Here is a 20,663-nt window from a genome sequence, read left to right on the forward strand (position 1 = left end):
GGGACACAGGGCTCAGCGGCAAGCAGGACACTGGCCGGTGGAGGGTGTTCCAGAAGCTGGAAACACTAATTCCCTGGACAACAAGCAGGAGGCGCCGCAGGGGTGAGTCCCGCGCCCCCCCCTCCACAACGTGGTGGAGAATGCGGGCATAGGCGGTCCGCCCCGATTCAGAGGGCAAGGGGAAGGACTGTTGGACTGTTGCCCGGAATCTGAGTGAAGGAACTGAAGGTGGAGAAATGAGGGACTACTACTGGAGAGCCTGTGTGGCCCGTCTTACCGAGCAGCAAGCAAGGCTGCTACAGCTGTTGCGGGGGAGGGCACATAGCTGTCATCGGGGGCCAGCACCTTGGGCTGGAGGCCGGTGCCGGGGCCTAAAGACTGTTTTGCCTGTGGGCGACCGGGGCACTATAAGAGGGAGTGCCCCTATCGGGATGGAGCAAAGAGGCTCTGCCCAGGGCATTGTGGAGAGACTAGAGTGCCCCCTGTGAAGCCAACAGGGGGGATCCAAACTTGTTGGGTCTGTGGGGAGCCAGGGCACAAGAAGAGGGAGTGCCCTCACGGGACTCACAGGGCCAGGCCTAGCCCGCAGGTGACCCAAGGAATGCACTGTGCTTCCTGTGCCACAAGGGCGGTCAAGTAAGACGGTCTTGCCCCCAGAGAAGGAGGGAGAGGCCAGAGGACCGGGCTCAGTCTGAGACTACCCCAAAGGAGGGGGCGGTGAAGACCAGGGGCCCAGAAGAGAGGGGGTCTGGGGCAGAGAGGCCCCAGCTCAACAGGAGAATCCACGTGGAGGTGAGACAGGCCACGGTGGAGACCCAACCAGAAAGGGAAACCCACCTGAGAGCTAAGCAGGCTACAGTGGGCACCCAAACCCTTCCAGAGGGTGGCCAGTTGCTCCTCATGCTGGTTCATGAGCCTCAGTCTGCCCCAGGGAACAGGGGCTAGATGGTGACTGGCAGTAGCCAAAGACTGAGGTGAGGTGGGGATAGAAGGTGGGGGTTCCCTGGGGCGGTGGGGAGACCCAGGTCTGTGGGGGTGCTGCCAGGGGCACCAGCGTCCAGGAGGGATGTGGGGCCCAGCGGCAGATGGGATACCAGCCTGCAGAGGGCGCTCTGGAGGCTGGAAATGCTAATTTCCTGGATGACCAGCAGGAGGCGCCACAGGAGTGAGTCCCGCTCCACCACACTAGGTCATCTGCACAGTTGGCTGGTCACATGGGACTGCCACCTCCTTGTTTCCACCTTCTAAGCAGCATTGAAAAGTGCTTAAAATACATTTCCATGTGAGCAGTTGCTATAGTCACCGTGGGGATGATGTGTAATTATGAAGAGGAGGAGGTGATGGTCCCCGCAATAGCAAATGGAAGAGGATGCAGCTCAGTGGGATAATCTGTCTAGTAGGAGGTGGTCCACACTATGGAAACTAGGAAACGGAGAAGGCATTGTACTGTTGTTTGTTGTTTGTCTGTCTGGTCGTTCAGCCTGTAAGCTCTTTGGGGCAGGTGCAATCTTTTGGTTTTAATAGAACTGAAGTTTCGTAGAGTTTATGGCTAGCCTTGATCTTTAGATTATCTAGTCAGACCCCACGCCCAGCTCAGTGGGCCCCGGCCCTGGTTGGGGCCGTTAAGGTACTACCAGATAAGCATATTAAAACATTTGAGAATCTTTGGCTAAGCCTATTGAGCCTCCCTCTTCATCACACTTAAAGCTGTCCCATGCTAAATGGACACGCAACAGGGATTTTAGGCCTAGCTTTCTTCTCTGATTTTGCCATTTGTCCTCCTGTAGGGAATGCCTGAAGAACGGGACCTTATGACTCCTCCTCAGTCAGCTGATGTCGTGGATGAAAACCTCTCTGCTTCCGACTGCCCCGAGCCCTGGATCGAACCCACTTTCACCCTAGCAGCCAGGGTCCGTGTGATTGTCACCATCTGCTTTTTCTTGATAGCAGCATGCAGCAACTCAGTTGTGTTATATAGCATCATGAGGAAGAGAAGGAAGTCCCATGTCCGGCTGCTGATACTGAGCTTAACAGTGGCAGATTTACTGGTGACCTTCACGGTCATGCCCCTGGATGCTGTGTGGAATGTGACAGTCCAGTGGTACGCCGGGGACCTGCCCTGTAAATTGCTGAACTTCCTCAAGCTCTTTGCCATGTACTCTGCAGCACTGGTGCTTGTGGTTATCAGCATAGACCGGCACTCAGCCATCCTCCATCCCTTTGCCTTCGCTAATTCCAGTCGACGCAACAGACTCATGTTATATGTTGCTTGGGTCATGAGCCTTCTGCTGGCCTCGCCCCAGGTATGAGCACAACGCCATTGTCAAGCTGGGGTCGCTTTGCACAGGAAGTGTCACACTTCAGAATAGGCAAAAGTGAACAGCCACCTTGGGCTGGGCGAATGGTTTGGGTGATAATCAGTGATCAAGAGAAAAGGATGGTCCAATGGTTAGGGCACTAGCTGGTGACTTGGGTTCAATTCCCTCCTTTACCATGGACTTCCTCTGTGACCTTGGGGATGTCGCTCAGTGGCTCTGGGCCTCAGTTCCCCACAATGGGGATAATAGCACTGCCCTGCCTTACAGGGGCGGGTTGTGAGGCTCAATCCATTCGAGATTGTGAGGTGCTCAGATACTGCAGTGATGGGGAGCCATCTGCAATACCTAAAACAGACTGACAATGTGCCCATTATTTTCCAAGAGGAATCCAGGTCCTAACTTCTTGTTGAATGTTGAGGAGTTCAGACCTGAGATATTCTTGCAGCTGGCACAGATCCCATCTCAGCACAGCTATAGTTGGGAAGAGCCTCCTGGTTTAGTGCCCTATCCCCAACACACAGGGAGGTGTTCAAATCCAGTTAAGGTTCAGGTATGCAGATGTTGAGGTAGATAAAAAGTGGGACTTCTAGGACACTTATGAACAGAGGAGCAGCCATACAGGGTCAGACCAATGGTCCATCTAGCGCAGTATCCTGTCTTCTGCCAGTGGCCAGTTCCACATTCTGCAGCGGGAATGAACAGAACAGGGCAATTATTGAGAAATCCATTCCCTGTCATCCAGTCCCAACATTTATGTTGCCCTTCTCTGTCCTCTTTGCAATTCTAACATAACTTTTTTGAGATGGGGTGACCAGAACTGCACACCAGTATTTCTGTTCGCTTTTTTGACTGCTGCTGCACACTGAGCAGATGTTTTCAGAGAACTAATTTTATGGACGTTAACTCATTCATCGTCTCCAGACCCTAGGGAGAATGGTAATTGTTACAATCTCTATTGTACACTGGGAAAGTGAGACACAGGAAGGTGAGGTAACGGGTCCAGAAGAACTTGCTGCCTGAGCCAGGACTATAACTTGGGAATTTCTGGCTTCCACTCCCATACACCATGCCTGTCTCTTGAACTGCTCCAGGTTCTCCAAAGTCTATGGTCAGTGCATTCTCCAGCTATTAGAGTAACCTGGAACTGAGCCCTTCTTTGCTCACTGCCCCTTTCTCATTGTTCCAGCTTGTGAGGAAGAGTGAGTCAAAGGTGGTGATGCTGTACCATGGCGCTGCCAGAAAATGTCAGTTGAAATTTTGACCGGGCTCAGCTTTGGAGGCAGTAGCTCCTAGAATCCGTTAGCTTCAGTGGGAATCCATTAACTCTTGAACCCCATTCTTTGCATGGAGATGTGTTAGCTATTGTATTCCATTCACTTAAAAACTTCTTAGCAAACGTGCAACTTGACTAAGGTGGCACCGAATTTGATCCGCTGGTTGGATCATTAGCTTCCCTGGCCCAGGCCAGGTACTGATAGGGGGTGCAACGTGAACACTGATCCATGCCCCCCATTCACTTAACTGGGAATGTATTTGCTATAGAATTCTATTCTTCCTGTGATGTGAGCTGATCTGAAGTTAATGAAGCTATGCTGATTCGTACCAGGCCCTGGCCCCAGATTTCTACAGGGATAAATTTGCTATTGGTAGAACTTTCTTAGTGACCTACCTTGCCTCCACCTTATCTGCGCAAGGAAGGTTCAATACGAGAACTACACACAGGTCAGCTACTGATACAATGGCCAAGCATCCAAAAGATAATCAGATCCATAGCTCAAACTACAGGCCAGATTCTGCTCCGTTATGCACAAATGACCTCATTCATTGGGTTGCACAGATGGGAATGAGAGCAGGATTTGGTCCTGTGGCTTTTGGATTTCATGACGTGCAATGGGGTTGATCAACACAGCAACTGGGGTGCCCTTATTTAACTCCCTGTGGAGGATGGATTATTTTGCAATGTGCAAATAAACCAAGCCTTGGAGTCAGAGTGAAAAGATAACCACAGAACAACAGGTGGGGTATTGTCACTTTAACACTAAGCGTACATCTACTGTGTAAAAAAAATCCCTGAGTCTGCTCACATCAGAGCCTGGGTCAGCTGACTCAGGCTTATGGGGCTCACAGTGCGGGGATTAAAATAGCAGTGTAGACATTCCTGCTCGGGCTGGAGCTTAAACTCAGAGGCCCAGCAATGGGGTGGGTCTCAGAGCACAAGCTCCAGCCCAGACGGGAATGTCTATACTGCTGTTTTTAGCCCCGTATCACAAGCCCAAGTCAGTTCACCGGGGCTCTGAGACTCCCTGCCATGGAGTTTTTTTCTGCAGTGTAGACGTACCCCCAACGATTGCTGCAGGTAGAGAGCTTCTGTCCCATATTGGTCCCATCAGAACATCTCTTTGCCGTGTTCCTCAGCACATCTAGCAAGCCTGAGGAACTCGACTAAGCCCACTGAGCATCCCCAACTGCAGTGCGTACAGTTTCCCAGTCCAGTGTGTGTGGAGATTTGAAAACCCTGCTGGCTTAGATGGTGCTTCTGGCTTTGTCAGTGATGGGCTAGTTTGCCAAATATTTCCCCCAGTTGTTACCACTCGCGCTCACAATGGTCGACACTCTAGAACGGCCACATTGCCAGTGATCACCAGCATCTTAAGCCAACGTGTTGGCAAGACCTGCTCATGTCAAGGTTAAACGGCATGGTGCTTAAAATGCCATCGGCTGCCTGGAACACTGCCTGCACTAACCCCCCCTCATTGCTACCCCCAGCGACGCTGAAATGCTGGCAGTAACGGGAGAGAATGTCAGCAAAAATACCCAGTGTGACCAGCTCCACAGAGCACTCTTCTAGACAGCCAACGGCATTCTTTCAGTGGGAAGGGGTAGATGTGAACCATGTTATAACTACACTGGGCTGCAACCACCTTGCAAAATGGCTTCAAATGCAATTACTACAGGTGCTGTAGTGCGAACAGGGCCTACAAGCCCAGAGCTAATCAGCTTTCACCCTGCGAGCCCCCACCCCCTTTTGGGGAAGCTAGCCGCGCTTCCCCCCCTTCCTTCCGCCTGAGGCCCTGCCTCTATTGCCCCCTCCCTCTGCCAGAGCCCCGAGCATCCCCCACCCCTATGGCCGGAGGAGCCCCAGCTGAACCGCCCTGGGCCACCAGCTGCCCCAGTGCCGGCCCCGGCACTGGGCTGCCAGCTGGCCCCAGCCACCTACTGGTATCCGGCCCGAGCTGAGCTCCCGCCGGTTTGGAAGAGAGGGTGGAGCGTGGGCAGGGCCAGGGCCTCGGTTAGGGGAGGCTTAACCTCCCCAGGCCTATTAGAACAGGAGCAGTAGGTATAAATACAGTAGTTTCATCAGTGCAATAGTCAAAAACACCCAGCAGGAAATGTGCAGTAGCGTAACGCTGTCACTAGCTACCTGTATGGTGGAGGAAACCTGCTAGATGATAACCAGACATTACCTCTTTGGGCCCAGGTCCTCAAAGGTATTCAGACACCAAACTCCCATTGAAATCAATTGGAGTTAGGCACTGAACTAGCTTTGAGGAGTTGGGCCTTGGTCTCGCATATCCACAGTACGGTGTGTCTGGACTATGACTGCTGTAAAATACTTAACCTGTCCTCCTTCCAGTGCGTATTCAGTGTACAGATTTCAGTGCAGCAAGGGCAGCCAGGTTCGGAGACTGAAAACATACAGGGATTGGCATTTTAAAAGGCTAGTATGGAGACTTGTCATTCAAAAGATGCTCCAGCTTCAGACAGCAACAGGAACGTCTGACACTAATGGAGATAAGTGGGGTGTACTGTCAGCCCAGGACAGGAAGCCGCCATCGAGTGAAAATAAATCTTGTGAGCATGAATTCTACAGTGCTGTTGTAGCAGCACAAAAGAATTCTGAGTTCCCGAGAGAGAGAAATGGCTCTTCACCCAGTTACTGAATCCATCAAATATTGCCTGGCTGGGAACAACAACCTTTAAAATATCCACTCATTGGCTTACGAGCTCAGTGGGGGTTATTTTCTGCTCTTAGGCCAAGTATGTTTTTGATAGTGGAATAATTTTTATCGTGGAGAATAGCGTCATAATACTTAGAAAGGAGAGACAGATCCACCCCAAATCAAGGACTTTATCTCTGATTTATTTGTAAGAACCTGGCTTATAGAATTAATTGATGTGTTTGCTAGTAGTTGGTTCCATGTTGTCTATTGGCACAAAGTAAGAAATAATTACAATAATGGCTGAGGTTTATGATCGAGGCCTGGCAAAAACCACAACAAGCTTTTAATTCCAACAGAACCCATTTCTCACCAGCTCCAGCCCGAATGTTGCCGTGTCGTACTCGTGCATGAGGACTGGACAGTGGAATTGACCATGAACAGACCAGACGATTGCCTGAGATGAGTGATGGGCTGAGTCAGCAAAGAGCGTGTATGATGAAAGTCAATATGCATCCTCATGCTCTGCTGATCAGAGATAGAACAAGACTTAATGTGGAGACAGATTATTCCACATCTGCTACTGCAGGGTTCTAACACCTTCCTCGAAAGCATCTGGTGCTGCCCACTGTCAAAACAGCGTTTTGAACTAGATGGACCTGTGGTCTGACCCAATCCAACAAACCCTATGTAATAAGACTTTCTAAATTCTTTTCAGAGTAACAGCCGTGTTAGTCTGTCTTTGCAAAAAGAAAAGGAGTACTTGTGGCACCTTAGAGACTAACCAATTTATTTGAGCATGAGCTTTATTGCCGGAAGGTGTTCCCAGTAAGCCCAGGAAGGAGATTGTCATTGTGACAGTGCCCCTTTAAGAACGATCTCTGACTAAGTGTTTCATTCTTAATTTCAGCTTTTTCTTTTTCACCTGCACACTGCCCCGGGTGTCAATTTTACCCAGTGTGTGACACATGGAAGTTTCCAAGAGCACTGGGAAGAAATCCTCTACAACATGTTCACCTTCACCACCCTCTATGTCGCCCCACTGAGCGTCATGATTGTCTGCTACATCCGCATCATCTGGGAAATCAGCAAGCAACTGAAGATCAACAAGGGTGAGCAGGTTACGGCTATTGAGCATTCAGCATACTTCCATGTGATCTTATTGGTATTGCCGAAACATTGTAATTTTCCCCATCATAGGCATCTCTTGCATTATCAGCATCATTGCCTGACATCTCCAGGCTTAGAAAATGAGAAATAGCAGGTGTGTTTCTGGGGATGGCAAGTCCCCTCTGATGGAAAATAACAGACAGCTAAACAGGGGAGCCTTGTATATTATAATATATGGTGAGAGAGACTGCACAAATGGTGGAGAGGGGTGCAGAGCATGGAGTCTGCCACCTCTCTCTGCCCACTTCTTCCAGGAGTATCCTGGAGACCTGCTACTGTCTCCTTTAGGCCTGGCGAGAAGAGATGGGGAGGGTGTGCAAGGCCCAGGGCAGCTTCCTCCTCTTTTGACTCCTGCATGGCTGGGTAGGGCCAGGCCTCAATCTAGTCAAGTGACTTTATAGTGATGAAAGACAGCAGCCTTGAAAATGGACATCCTTATTCATCCACCCCTGGGAGAGGCCCAACCTGCGCCTTGTGCATGGCCATATGTCCCAGTGAAGCACACCCTAATACAGAGAGCCACTTCAGCCCTGTGGTAACTCAATTCAGCTGCAGTTTGGGCGTAATCCAATGCTCACGGAAGTCAATGGAAATGCCCCCACTGACTCCAGTGGTCTTTGGATCAGGCCTAAGCCTTGAAGTCAAACTCTTACTGACTTTGACGGAGGCTGGGCTGTGAATGTTGGTCTCTTCCTGGTTGTATGCTGTTGTTTTGTATACAATTATCCCTTTGACTCTTCCCGGCAGGTCTAGCAAGAAGCAAAAACAACCACATCTCCAAGGCGCGAATGAAGACCCTGAAGATGACCATTGTGATAGTTGCCTCCTTCATTATCTGCTGGACCCCATATTACCTCCTGGGCCTGTGGTACTGGTTCCAGCCAGACATGATTCAAAGCATGCCGGAGTACATCAACCACAGTCTCTTTCTCTTTGGCTTGCTACACACGTGCACCGATCCTATCATTTACGGACTCTACACTCCTTCCTTCCGAGAGGATATGAAGGCGTGCCTTAGAGGAATAGAAACAGTAATTACAGGGCAGGAGAGAAACAAACTGATGTCCAGTTCTGAGATGAACATAAAGGACTACATTATAAATGGCGGAGCAGCTTCGGGCGCTTCCAACGGCACAATCATCCACACGGTCTGCTAAAGAAAAGCATCCGGCAGGAGAAAAGGAACTCTGTGTTCTTGATCAGGGGCATTGTGTTGGCCAGTAGCTCCTATTATGGTGACTGCCTGGGAAGTACAGTACTAATGCTGGCATGTCGTTCAGTCACCCGCCCCTCCTGAATTAGGTTTGAATGGAACAGTCACCAGAAATTAGTAACTTCTGCGGCTTCTGCCGCACTCATGCTGAGTATCACCGTGCTCTCCAAGGGGTCCCATTGATTCCCCCTTATTCCAGGCCTGGGCCCTTGTGCTCTGCTTCCGAGGACCCCTTGGGACCATGGGAGAGACTCAGAGAGGGGCTGGTGTCCTGCTACTCCACCAGCTCTGTAGAAGTCTTTTGCACATATCCTGTTCCCCACGGGCTGGTTCCACCCCCTTTATAGCCTTTTCATGCTGCTCTTGGGCCAGGTGCAACCTACTGTGATGGATTCTAGAATTCAGTATCTGCCAGCCCCCTGCTGCCAACCACTGGTTTTCTGGAAATATACGTTGACTTCTAAAAAATATAGAGGAATGGCCAGATTGGCAAAAGAGCATCCTTTCCTTTTTGCCTTGGTGGGATCATTCATGGGGCTAACGGTACTCAGCTGCGGAGGTGTTTGCAGAACCAGGCTCACAGGCCGGGCGGTTCTCACGGCTGTGACTTCCATGACAAAAATGAGACGTTTCAGGTTTTGTCATACAAAGTCTTGGTCTTGTCTTCCCGGCCAGCCTGCTCCTGACATCACCTCCTCCGTGAACTTCTACTCAGCTGTCCCGTATTAAAAGCTACTCACATGACTCAGTACGTACCAGGCACCAGCCCTAATTCTTCCACTGTCATTTCTGTGACTGTTTTGAATCCCTGGAAAGGGAGCTTGTGCTTGTTTGGTACTTTCTGATATATGTAAGGTGGAAATAAACGGTCAGTGGATTGTTCCTGGGAAACCCTTAGCTGTGTCCATGCCATGCACCAGCACCGGGAACTCTGAGTTACGTTCGCCTTTTAATTGACATGATTACAAATCAGATATGCCAATGTGGGTATTTTAATAGCTTGTGGACATATGGTTTCCTGCCTGATCAGTGCAGAGTACCAATGTAGTTCATCCCTGTTTAACCTTAATACAGCGGAAGCCATAATATGCCCTCACGTTTGGGCCCAGTGACGCAGAAGGTTCCTGGAGCTTAAACTCCTCTTCTGGCCAAATCTGGCATTCCCTCCAGCAGCAAAACTCCCTGAGGTGGGAGTTTGGCCTGGGCAAAGACTGAAGGATCAGCCCCTGGTTGTTGTCCGCATTAAAGGATACGGTAATCAAGAAAAGAGAGACACAACCCCCTCATTGAAAGTCTGTGTCAAAAACCCAGTCCAAACTCTTCCTTCTGCAGCCCTAGGCGGTCACAAAGTGGGGATTGCCACCTTGGCTTTACAGAGAGCTCCGCCGTCTACACTTGCAGTTTAACTAGTTTAAGACAAAGGCTGCTGTGGCCGTTGATTAGCTGTGTCGAAGGCAGCACCCCCCAGGAGATTCAAAGTAGACCAAGACAGGAAGAGCTGCGCCCTTAGCCATTCTGGGGAATGAATAGCTTCACCTCCCACAGCCCCATATTTTGCTGCCTTGGTGTAAATTTTTTAACTGTGACCCTGGAAATGGAGGTTGATGATTCGCAAGCTAATGGGCTTCAGACTAGGGCTGTCGATTAATCGCCGTTAACTCACACGATTAACTCAAAAAAATTAATCATGATTAAAAAAATTAATTGCGATTAATCACAGTTTTAATTGCCCTGTTAAACAATAGACCACCGACTGAACCTTATTAAAATTTTGAATGTTTTTGTACATTTTCATATTATTGTATTCTGTGTTGTAATTGGACTGTAAAAAAGTGTATATTATTTTTGATTACAAATATTTGCACTAGAAAAATGACAAACAAAAGAAATAGTATTTTTCAATTCACCTCATACAAGAACTGTAGTGCAATCTCTGTCGTGAGCATAATTTACAAACGTAGATTTTTTTTTTTTGTTACATAACTGCACTCAAAAACAAAACAATGTAAAACTTCAGAGGCTACAATTCCACCCAGTCCTACTTCTTGTTCAGCCAATCGCTAAGACAAACAAGTTGGTTTACATTTACGGGAGATAATGCTACTTTCATCTTATTTACAATGTCATCAGAAAGTGAGAACAGGCATTTGCATTGCACTTTTGTAGCTGGCATTCATTGAATAATAGAAGATTAGGGTTGGCAGAGACCTCAGGAGGTCATTTAGTTCAACCCCCTGCAAATGGAATCATGTCTGGGAAGCTGGTTCGAGCACACCTGTTCTCTAACCTAGTTGCAAACATTGTTTCCGTGTGTAGTGTAGGCTGAACCTTGACGGTGGTTTGTCAGTTGTTTGAAGTCTTGGTCGGATCAGGCTTTGAGACAGCCTAAGAAACACTTCTACGGTCCAGTGTACCATGCAAACTGGAATCACATCCAAACCAGAAACAAACCTAGATTCACTCCGCTCCTGGGCCTCTCTCCAGTGTCACATTTTCTGTGCTTATGTCAATTACAAGTAAAACTCTAGCACATTGTGGGCACTTTCGCAGCCCCTCGGTGCCATCTGCCAGGCCGGGCTTTCAATAGGGAAGGATGCTGGCAGCTGATCGAGAGCACACCCGACCACAGATTGCTTGTTTGTACAGACCAAATGTTCAGCATAAACCCCCCCTCCCCCCATTAGGTTTGGAATGAGAAATAAATGAGTTTTGCAGGGTTTTGTTTCATTCTCATCATAATACTTTGAACCTTATAGGGTAAAGACACAGTAAATGGACACAGCTAATAGTATTGAGCGCCTCTGTCATGCTTTTCATTCATAGATCTCAAAGAGCTTTGCAAAGGAAGATACATTTCAGTGGCCCTATTTTAAAGGGGAGGAAACTGAAAGTCACTTTGCGCAATGTCCTACAGCAGAGCTGTGGATAAAGCCCAGGACTTCTAGTCCAGCGTCCTAACCTGTAGCCCACACACATGGATGTTACTTTGTACACTCCACGGGCTGAGTATCTTTTCATGTTGATAGAATCCCTAGTGGCTCCCATCTTCTCATTGCTAGCACCTTCGATTACCAAGGGTGAAGAGGAAACATCCCCCCAGCAGATTGCAAGAGTGCTTCTGCTAGAAATCTGCCACAGATTCAAGGTCCCACCCCTTGCTATTACTAATGCACTGATACTTCTGCAGCCCCTTCTGTCCATGGCTCTCAACATGCTTTATAAGTGTTACAGTTACAGGGCAAATCCTGGACCTCAGCATCAGTGGTTTGGCTGTTGTTTGGGGACCACCAGGAGAAGGAACCCTCAGACCAGAAGGGAGTTAATGCAGGGTGTGTCGATCAGCTGCTATTGGGATCTGGAGGAAGACAGGCTGGCTGATCTCAATTGTGACGTGTTCAGGGCTCAGGCAGAATAAGCTTTCATTCAGTAGTGTGTGAGGGTGGGTGGGTGCAGAGCCACAATCAGGCATATTTGCGCCCCCTAGAAGCGATGCAGAGTCCTGTGCCCCCGCGACCAGATTTCTGCCTTCCATTTAGCACAGAGGTTTGGGCACGCCCCACAATTTGAAAACCGCTGTGCTAAATGGAAGACAGAAATTTGGGGGTGGGGGCCATGACTGCCCCCACATGCTGCCCCATTTTTCTGCCCCCACGGCCTTGTGCCTTGGGCAGCTGCCCCGCTCTCCCCACCCCGCTTATGGCCCTGGGTGGGTGTGTACGGGAAGCAGGAGGTGTGGCCAGATCAGACGTCACTGGCTGATAATGACAGGGTAGGAGCTGGGACAGCCGTGTAGCCTACATCAGGGCAATTGCAATGAACTCTCATGCTTTTACTTCTCTTTTACTGTCAAGCGCCCTCTGGTCTGTGCTAAGAATGCAGATTTCCAAATTTAAAAGAAAGGGCCTGATCCTGCACTCTTTATTCAGGCAAAATTCCCATTGATTCAGACAAAGGAATCAGTGGGAATTAGACCTGACTTTGGTGTAAAAGATGCCCGATGGGACCCTAATATCCCAATCAAATGAAAGGTACTGAACATTGCTGTTTGGACATCATGGGAGCATAGGGTGACCAGATGTCCAGATTTTATAGGGACAGTCCCGATTTTTGGGTCTTTTTCTTATATAGGCTCCTATTACCCCCCCACCCCCGTCCCAATTTTTCATATTTGCTGTCTGGTCACCCTATGACCAGATGACTCCATGTCACTCAGTCATCCACATGTAGGTCTGACGTCTTTACTCCACTTTTATTTATCCCTTACTTGAGTTCCCATTGGATTTAGCCTCAGCTGGAGTTTGCCTGAGGGAAGGATCTTGGGCTCTGGCCCATCAGGTCTATTCCTCAACAGGATTCCTTTCTCTCTGCATGTGAGATCAGCCCCAGCTCTGCACGTCTCATAGCCAGAGACTTCCAAAAGGGGAAAGATTCTCACTCCCTCTGATCCACTTCTACTGCAGTGCTGCTGGAAAGTCCCATCAGTCGGCGTTTTGTGGGGGGCAAGGGGGCATAGGTTGGGAAAGATTTACCGCACGTGTCTGTGGAGACACAGAGGGTGATAGACAGCATCTGCGTTTGACTTCCCCCTGCGCCAGCAAGTTAAACAATAACACTCTGCACTGGTACGTGTATCCAGCAACCCCTACATACATTCCCATGCCTCACACCCCTGCCTCACACCCACATTTGCTAGATGGGTAAACTGAGGCACAGATCATTTCTGGTGGTAATTCGGAGGGTGAGAACTAAGCCTAAGCACCTTTTTAAAGCCCACCTTAAACCTGTTTTGAGGATCTAAGAAAGTGAGAAGAGGGTCAGATGGGGGGAGCAGAGGAAAAGAGAAAAGGGGAGAGCGAAAAATATTTTTTTCCAAAAGGAAGAGAAAACAGTTAAAAGGTAAGAGTTGAGAGGCAGGAGGAGAGGACAGAAAATGGAGAGATGGGAGGAGAAGCAATGAGATCACACACAATCCTTCCAGGATTATTTAATGTGTTGAGAGAAGGAGGGCTCCTAGTGATTGTTCTAACAATGCTGGTGTCACCTGTTGGCATAAAGAAGGAACTGAATCAACTGCTTGGTAATTTGCATAGGCTGGGTAGTCAAGTGGCTGCTGTGTTTTGGTGAAAGTGGGTTTGTTCAGCATTAAAAATGTTCGCAAGGGGGTTATTTGTATTTGGTCTGATCTAGGCAACATATCTGGAGAGGTGGTTTTGTTGCCCAGCATAATCACCCTTACTGTAAGGCCTTTAGGGTATGGACCCCTTTGTACAAACGTGCAGGGCTATTATCGGAACTAACTTTTAGAGAAGATGAGTTCAGCTGACTGTGTTCTAATAGCAGTCGGAATGCTGTTTGGAGCAGAGTCTGGATCAAAGCTAGGATTGGATTGGATTGGATTGGATTGGATTGGATAGAAGGAGACAAACCAGATCAGAAATTGTGAGTAGACCTATCTAGGAAATTGTTTCTCCATCTCTGAGAGTTTTTGACATCTTGATGAATTTTCCTACTCTAAACTGGGATGAGAGCTTGAAATCTTGATCTTTTTCATTGGCTAAAATACAAATATAGGTTTTGGGCTAACAAAAATGTTTTGTTGTGATTTCAACCTCTTCTTAATTACATTCACTGGTTTAAATTTTGAAACAAAATGGTTTGGAACCAGAACTTTTCTTTTTTTAAAAAACAAACCTTCAAAACTTTTTTTTTCCTTCAAAATTTCTTCACGTCAAAAAATTTTGTCAAAAATCAACCTTTTCCCAGGAGAAGTTTTGCTTTTGGTGACTCGGCATTCTCTGATGGGAAAAAATGTTTTGTCAAAAAATTCCTGACTAGCTCTGTGCGTTTGTGGGGAAGCTAGAAGCCTCCTTTCAGACCAGCCCCACAGTAATCAGATGCACATGCTGTGTCTTAGCCTGGGGGGCTCTCAATCTGTTCTGGTTCCCCCCTCCACAAATGGACAGCTGCATGTGTTGTAAGGGGCTTGCCTAACTCCCTAGTACTAGCTAGTGCTTTCGTTGGCAAGGCCATTGCTCTCCCTAGGGGCTGCTTAGCACAGAATTCCCCTTTACATCTGTGTTTCTCTGTTAGGAAAGAGGGAGATGGCACCTCCAGGTTGATTATTTCTGGGCAATGGGGCAAATGTGTGTTTCAGGCTGATTGTAGGCTGGGGGTAAGAGACATATGAAGTAACTTATTTCCCCATATTGAGCCCAGAGTAGCATTAAAGTCCCTCCACGCTAGACGTGCGGCCTAATAGGAATTTTGATTACAGCTCAGAGAGCGCTGCCTGGTTTGTAGGGATTAATCTGAGACTTTTACACTGCTCCCAAACGCCAATGAGACATCATTAATGTTTCATTTTCCTCACTTGTTCTTTTAAAGGTTAATTAAGCACTGCTAATGGGGAGCGGAGCTAACGACTCTCACGCTGTCCTGACTTGACCTATGCAAACAGGAACGGCTTCAAAGTGGCAGGAGCTATTTTTGCTCTGAGGTGATGATATTCATGAGACTCTCATGTAGTCCAGCCATTTAAATCACTGTGGGCACATAAAGGCCGTTAAGTCTGGTTTTCTGACAGGGAGAGAAGTATCAGTTACCTCCTGCCTGAAAGGAACATCTCCAAGGTATGTCACTTCCTGGGGATCAACCTGAACTCCAAAGACCTTAAGAGCATCATTTTCAGTATAGATACAGAACTCCTTAAATATGATCTTTACGTACATTTTATAATGATCATGATGACCGGTGGGCAACTGGCTCTTGGTAGAGACCTCATATGCCACTCTATGGTGAACTGTTACGCAGCTATCCAACCCAAGGAATCTCTGTAATACCGTAGGCTCCCCCTGTGCCCTCTGCCAGTTGACACCAAGGGCTCCGTAGGTGTCACACCTTCCCAGAGCCCTCTGTCTTGTTCCTTTTCTAAAAGGCTGACGTTTAGAGTGGGTGGTCTGTAAAACTCTTAAGCAAACCATACCCCAGTAGGGAAGCTCATTCTCCTTCACCACCCATTGATGAAATTGGCAGACATCTACTTGCGTGCAGGACATGTGAAATCTGCTGCAGGATGAATATGCGGCGGTATCATAAAGAAAGGGAAAAGCTTATGAACGGATGGCTTGATCCAGAAACATGAGCTTTATTGTGGGAGCAACAAAGGTTGGGACTTGAGAGCCTGCCAGCTCTCTGTCTCGGCTGGTTCTTACACAGAACGTATTTTAACATGTCATGGAATAACTAACGCCGAGTTTGCAAGCTGCTGTGGGAGGCGATCTAGGAAAACAAGGCAAGACAGTTCAGGAGGTTGGCGCCTTTGGAATGAAATGTGGAGCCTTTCACATGGACGTCCTTGGCTCAAATGTAAGGCAGGCTGGAAGCTAGTGACGGAAAGTTGTTGCTCTCTGGCTTTTTGGTAGCAATTAAACCAGTTGTCTCTAGGAAACCGCTTCTACGTTCCCATTTTCTGTCCCCATAGCACAATTAATCAGGCTACATTTGGGCTGGCTTTGCAGCTCAGGGACCTTCCCTGGTTGAGCCAGTCTATAAAGTGGTGTAAGTGAGACAGATTCCTGGCACGTATTTAGAAACAGCTGCATGTGGCATTTCACTGAGATGGTGGATCAGGCTGATGAATGTACAGAGATGTTTGTTTGTAACCTTTTATTAGGAAGCAAGATAGCGGGACCGAGAATGTGTGTTCTAACAGAGCCAGCTAAGATGGAACTTCTATTTTCTTTCAGGCTTTGATTTTCATTTAATCAAAGAAAGGCATAGATCAGATTTTGGAAGCTTATTCTTCTGCTCAGCATTTTGCCTCCTGGACTTGTTTATTATATATTAACCTGTCAACACCTTTAATATGTGTCTTCTCTACCTCCTGTCTTCTTGTTCTTGCACTGAGTCCTTGGCATCAGTCCTCTCTTATTGAGAGAGAGAGAGTTTTGTTTCATATTTTCACTTGAAGCACAACTTTTGTTTTATTGCACAGCTAATATTACAAGCTTCCTGTTTTATCTTGACAAGTCATTCCCAGGAGATAGCATGGGCAGTGAATCGCTTGCGTCTTCCATTCATGTAGAAGTTTAGTGAGTAAGACAAGCAGTAGCAGGAGTGAGTTATTATACAATACGACAAATACCTTGCAGTGCATTCATTGACATTTGGGGTCTTCCCATTGACTTCAGAGGGCGCTGGATCTGACAGAATGTTCATGGATGTCAGTTAAAAGATCACTGTTCAATGAAGGGCTGCAGAATTAAGTCCTTCGTTAATATAATTCTCCGTGCCAAGCCTGTCAAAATGAAAGAGAAATATCACTAATAGCTACAGAACTTCCTTGTTTGGGTGAAAATGTTTCCATAATTACAATAAAATGTTGGTTTTTAAAAGAACAGAAACCCCCCCACCCCGATATTAGAGGTTAACCGTATTAAGGAATTGTTTTTTAGTCTAGATAGCCACCGGGGTTAAAACGTTGCTCCTCCACGTGCTTCTATCTTGTTTTATTTTGTTTTGCCCACACAGGCAGGGAGAACATGTGTTTTAGGGCTGCAAGCCTGTTTCAAAGCCATGGGTCATTGTGGATACCTTTGCAGTGTGAGCCCTAGCTAATCCAAGTGTATTTTATTGTTATCCTTCAGCATTACATGAGGGGATTTTTTAAAAAAAACCATTAGCCTTCACAACATACAAGATCTTTAAAAAGGGAAGAGATACTGTCAAAAGATCTTTAAAAAGGGGAGAGAGACATTTTTGACAGTATCCCCACGACTGGGAGTATAATATACGAGCATACACTGGAAGGCTGCCTGGCTCCTCTCTCAAGCCAAGGTCAAGCAACCAGTTAGGAAGGGGGCAAGGAGGGTGGTGGTAAAAGAAACACTAAAAGCCAAAGAAAAGCCTGGCCTTGGCAACAAAACAACCTCACTCCGTACCCCTTCTATAGGATACAAAAGAGGTGGTACCAAGCCCCCAGACTCATGACCCTCCAAAACAAAGCATGACCATAAATGGTAAGGGATGGAACCAGGAGCATGCAGTGCAGGTATAATTATGCTGCTGAGGATTGGGGGAACGGGGACACGGGTAAAGGCTCTGCGGCGTCAGAGCTATGCATATTCTTGCTTGAAACTAACCCCAATAAACATCGCATTGCCTGAACTTCAGACTTCTCATCTTCTGCTTTCTGTCTGTGTGACAAGAACCTGGGGAGGGGTGAAGGGAAAGCCCCCTAACATGTAGGTTTGGGTCAGCAGGAGTCTGGTTAAACCCTTAGCAAAATTCCTGCATTTTAGGTGCTCAGATGAACCTGTTCCCTTTTGACTTTCCTTCGGATTCTTGCAGTCTGCTGGAGGTCACTGGTCATGATGTCTTGCACTCCTAACAGAGGTTTGAGCTGCTCACTCACACCCTTAGGAACCCCTCCAAGTGCTCCAGTTATTGCTGGGGTCATCTTTGTTCCGGTTTTCCATAATTGTTGCACTGCATGGCAGAGTTCTTCACACTTCACTATGTTCTCTGTTGTTTTTGTTTGTTGTGGTAGCCCCTAAAGGCCACAAGCGCGGGGGCCCCTTGTGGTAGGCACTGTACAAACACCTATTAAATGACAGTCCCTGCTTCAAAGAGCTTACACTCTATGAGAGAGAAGAGGCTGAGACAAACAAGCAGGCCAGGATGGGCTGGAGCTATCAATAAATATAATGGGAAGTACACAGTTCTTAGTTGGTCAGTATAGCAATCACAGTTCTCCACCCATCTAGAAGTTACGGAACTTTTTCCATTCACTTCAATGGAAGCAGGACTAAGGCTAAATGCTCTCCCATGATTGGAACCCCGGAGGGCAAGGGAAAGATGAATGGTTCTCCTCTCCCACCCACTCCGATATGTCCTGCAGTAGAAATGGGCTTAAACCACAACATATGGGTCTGGATTTCAAACTCCCCAAAACCTCAGGGATGGTTAGAACTGGGGCTTCAGAGCAGCCTGTCCCAGAGCTAGGGACCAGGTGCAAAAGTAGATCAGGATCCAGGCCCAGATGTATAGAATCCCCCTGAAGTTTGGAGTAATCAAGTTCAAGGTTCAGGGTTCGGTTCATTTCCAGCTGGCAGCCCGTTTGGCCTACTGGTGGGCCATGATTGGTGTCGGGGAGCTCCCAGGAGGGTTTTCTGAAGGCTTCCAAGTGGCAGAATAGCAAGGAATGAAGGAAAGGAAAGTTTCCTCACGTACAGTTAATAATGCAGGAAGATGTGCCTGGCGGAGTAGCTGGTGCTGTTGTTAAACACATGTGACCTTGGAAAGTGCAATGGGTTGTAAGCTTTTTGGACAGTGGAGAGTCTTTTTGTACAGTGCCTGACACAATGGGGTCCTGGTGCATGATTACATTAGGGGCTCCGTGGTGCTATCACAACAAACAGAGTAATAAAGTAACACAATTTAATCCTCTGGTTTAATCCTTCTGTTTCACTGATTTTTAAAATCCAGTTCCCCCTGAAAAATGCTGATTGTAAACAGATTATTTGATACATTTCATGGTTCTTTGGAACCCAACAAAAAGACAAGGAGGAGAACATGGCTTGTATTTGGAAACAACCGATACAGCTTTTGCAGTGTGATCTTCGGGAAAGAGCGGAGGTTGGGCGCAGCTGCTACTTTATTAAAGGGCTTGTGGGGGAGGACTGCAGTATGCCTATGAAAACATGGCCGTGCAGTTACGGTCTGCTGAGATAGTCCATAGAGAGAGAAACTAAATGAAGAGAAATCAGAACATGCCCATTCCAACCCCAAAAGGAAGTCGAACAGGACTGGGGTTAAACAAAGGCCATGTCTTCTAGTGGCGGTGTTTGGATGTAGGAGAACTAGATTGAAATTATCAACAGAGTGCAGGTTTCATGATCTGGTGCTCGGTGACCATATCGGAGAGATGAGGTGGAAAACAGCAAAGGGGAGCCCAGCTGTTAAAAGTAAGAAACATGACCATGAAATACAAGCTTCAGGGAACCTCTGTACTAATCTCCAGTCCTGTCCTTTCATGTCTCTACACCAGGGCCAGCCATGGGAAAACTGGGAGGGGCTGCAGAGATTTGGAAAATGCTGAAGTTTTCTATTAGTGAGTTTGCCTCTTTGCAGCGATGAGAGGACGGCCTAACCCTCTGGCAGCCCATCAGAGGGGAAGGATGGCCAGGGGCTTGGGGCACTAGCCTGGGGGTACCTTGGTTAAATTCCCAGCTCCTACGCAGGCTTCTCGTGTGTCCTTGGGCATGTCACTCAGTCTCTCTGTGCCTCAGTTCCCCACCTGTAAAACTGAGGATAACAGCACTGCCCTGCCCCACAGGGGTGTTGTGAGGAGAAATGCATTACGGATTGTGAGGTGCTCAGAGGCTGTGGTAATAGGGGGTAATAGATAATACCTAAGATAGACCTCAGAGCTGACTTTGCAGACTTGCAAAGCCTAGAGCTGTGGCCTCACCTTTCTGGGGGGCTGCCAAGGAATGGAAAGGCCCCGCTGGCTATGCCAGTCCTGTCTCCATATACGCTAGTCTAAGGAGATGCCCTGCATACATATCCGAGCATTTCCAGGGCCTGTTTCAGAGTCTTGTAGTTGTCTCAGGTCCCTCTGAGATTGGGGCTCTCTTGGGAAGATTCTGTTCAGATGAATCTCCGGTCGTTCTCTTCCCCTCTCTCCCCTCATCTCCTGACCTGCATTGGTGCCTCTCTCCTTGAACAATAGGCAGACTGAAACAGGGGGGACCCTCCACAGCCAGCCCCTGTCAGACCTTGGGACCCCAAGGCTGAGTCCCCATCTAAACCACTCGTGGCCCCTTACCCACTCTGCTGATGCTTTACTGAGCTGCTCTTCCTGCATGTACCCGCTCCTTACCTCAGAGCGATGGCAGCAGCCTGTCTGGGATGTCTGGGCCAGCACAGCACTGCAACAGCCTAAAACCACTCCCCGGCAAGGAATCCGGAGCATTGCCCTTCCCAGCTCACCAGCGTGAAGCTGCCTGGCCGGCCCATGCAGCC

The 20,663-nt window shown here is 48.0% G+C and overlaps 1 protein-coding gene across 1 annotated transcript; it reads left to right on the forward strand.

Moving 5' to 3' along the window:
* The first annotated feature begins 1,790 nt into the window (after nucleotides 1-1,790).
* LOC144271503 (gonadotropin-releasing hormone II receptor-like) lies at nucleotides 1,791-8,583 on the forward strand. The gene is made up of 3 exons (XM_077828887.1): nucleotides 1,791-2,303; nucleotides 7,167-7,368; nucleotides 8,174-8,583. Exons 1-3 carry the CDS (start codon nucleotides 1,791-1,793, stop codon nucleotides 8,581-8,583), a joined length of 1,125 nt encoding a protein of 374 aa, XP_077685013.1.
* The last annotated feature ends 12,080 nt before the right edge of the window (nucleotides 8,584-20,663 follow it).

The sequence above is a fragment of the Eretmochelys imbricata genome, chromosome 10 (assembly GCF_965152235.1).
Source record: "Eretmochelys imbricata isolate rEreImb1 chromosome 10, rEreImb1.hap1, whole genome shotgun sequence".
In the NCBI taxonomy this organism is placed as follows: Eukaryota; Metazoa; Chordata; order Testudines; family Cheloniidae; genus Eretmochelys; species Eretmochelys imbricata.

Coding starts and splice junctions, on each gene's coding strand:
- LOC144271503 (XM_077828887.1), top strand. CDS start 1,791: ATGCCTGAAGAACGGGACCTTATGACTCCTCCTCAGTCAGCTGATGTC. Junction 2,304..7,166: donor TTCTGCTGGCCTCGCCCCAG/GTATGAGCACAA, acceptor TCTTAATTTCAG/CTTTTTCTTTTTCACCTGCA. Junction 7,369..8,173: donor GCAACTGAAGATCAACAAGG/GTGAGCAGGTTA, acceptor TCTTCCCGGCAG/GTCTAGCAAGAAGCAAAAAC.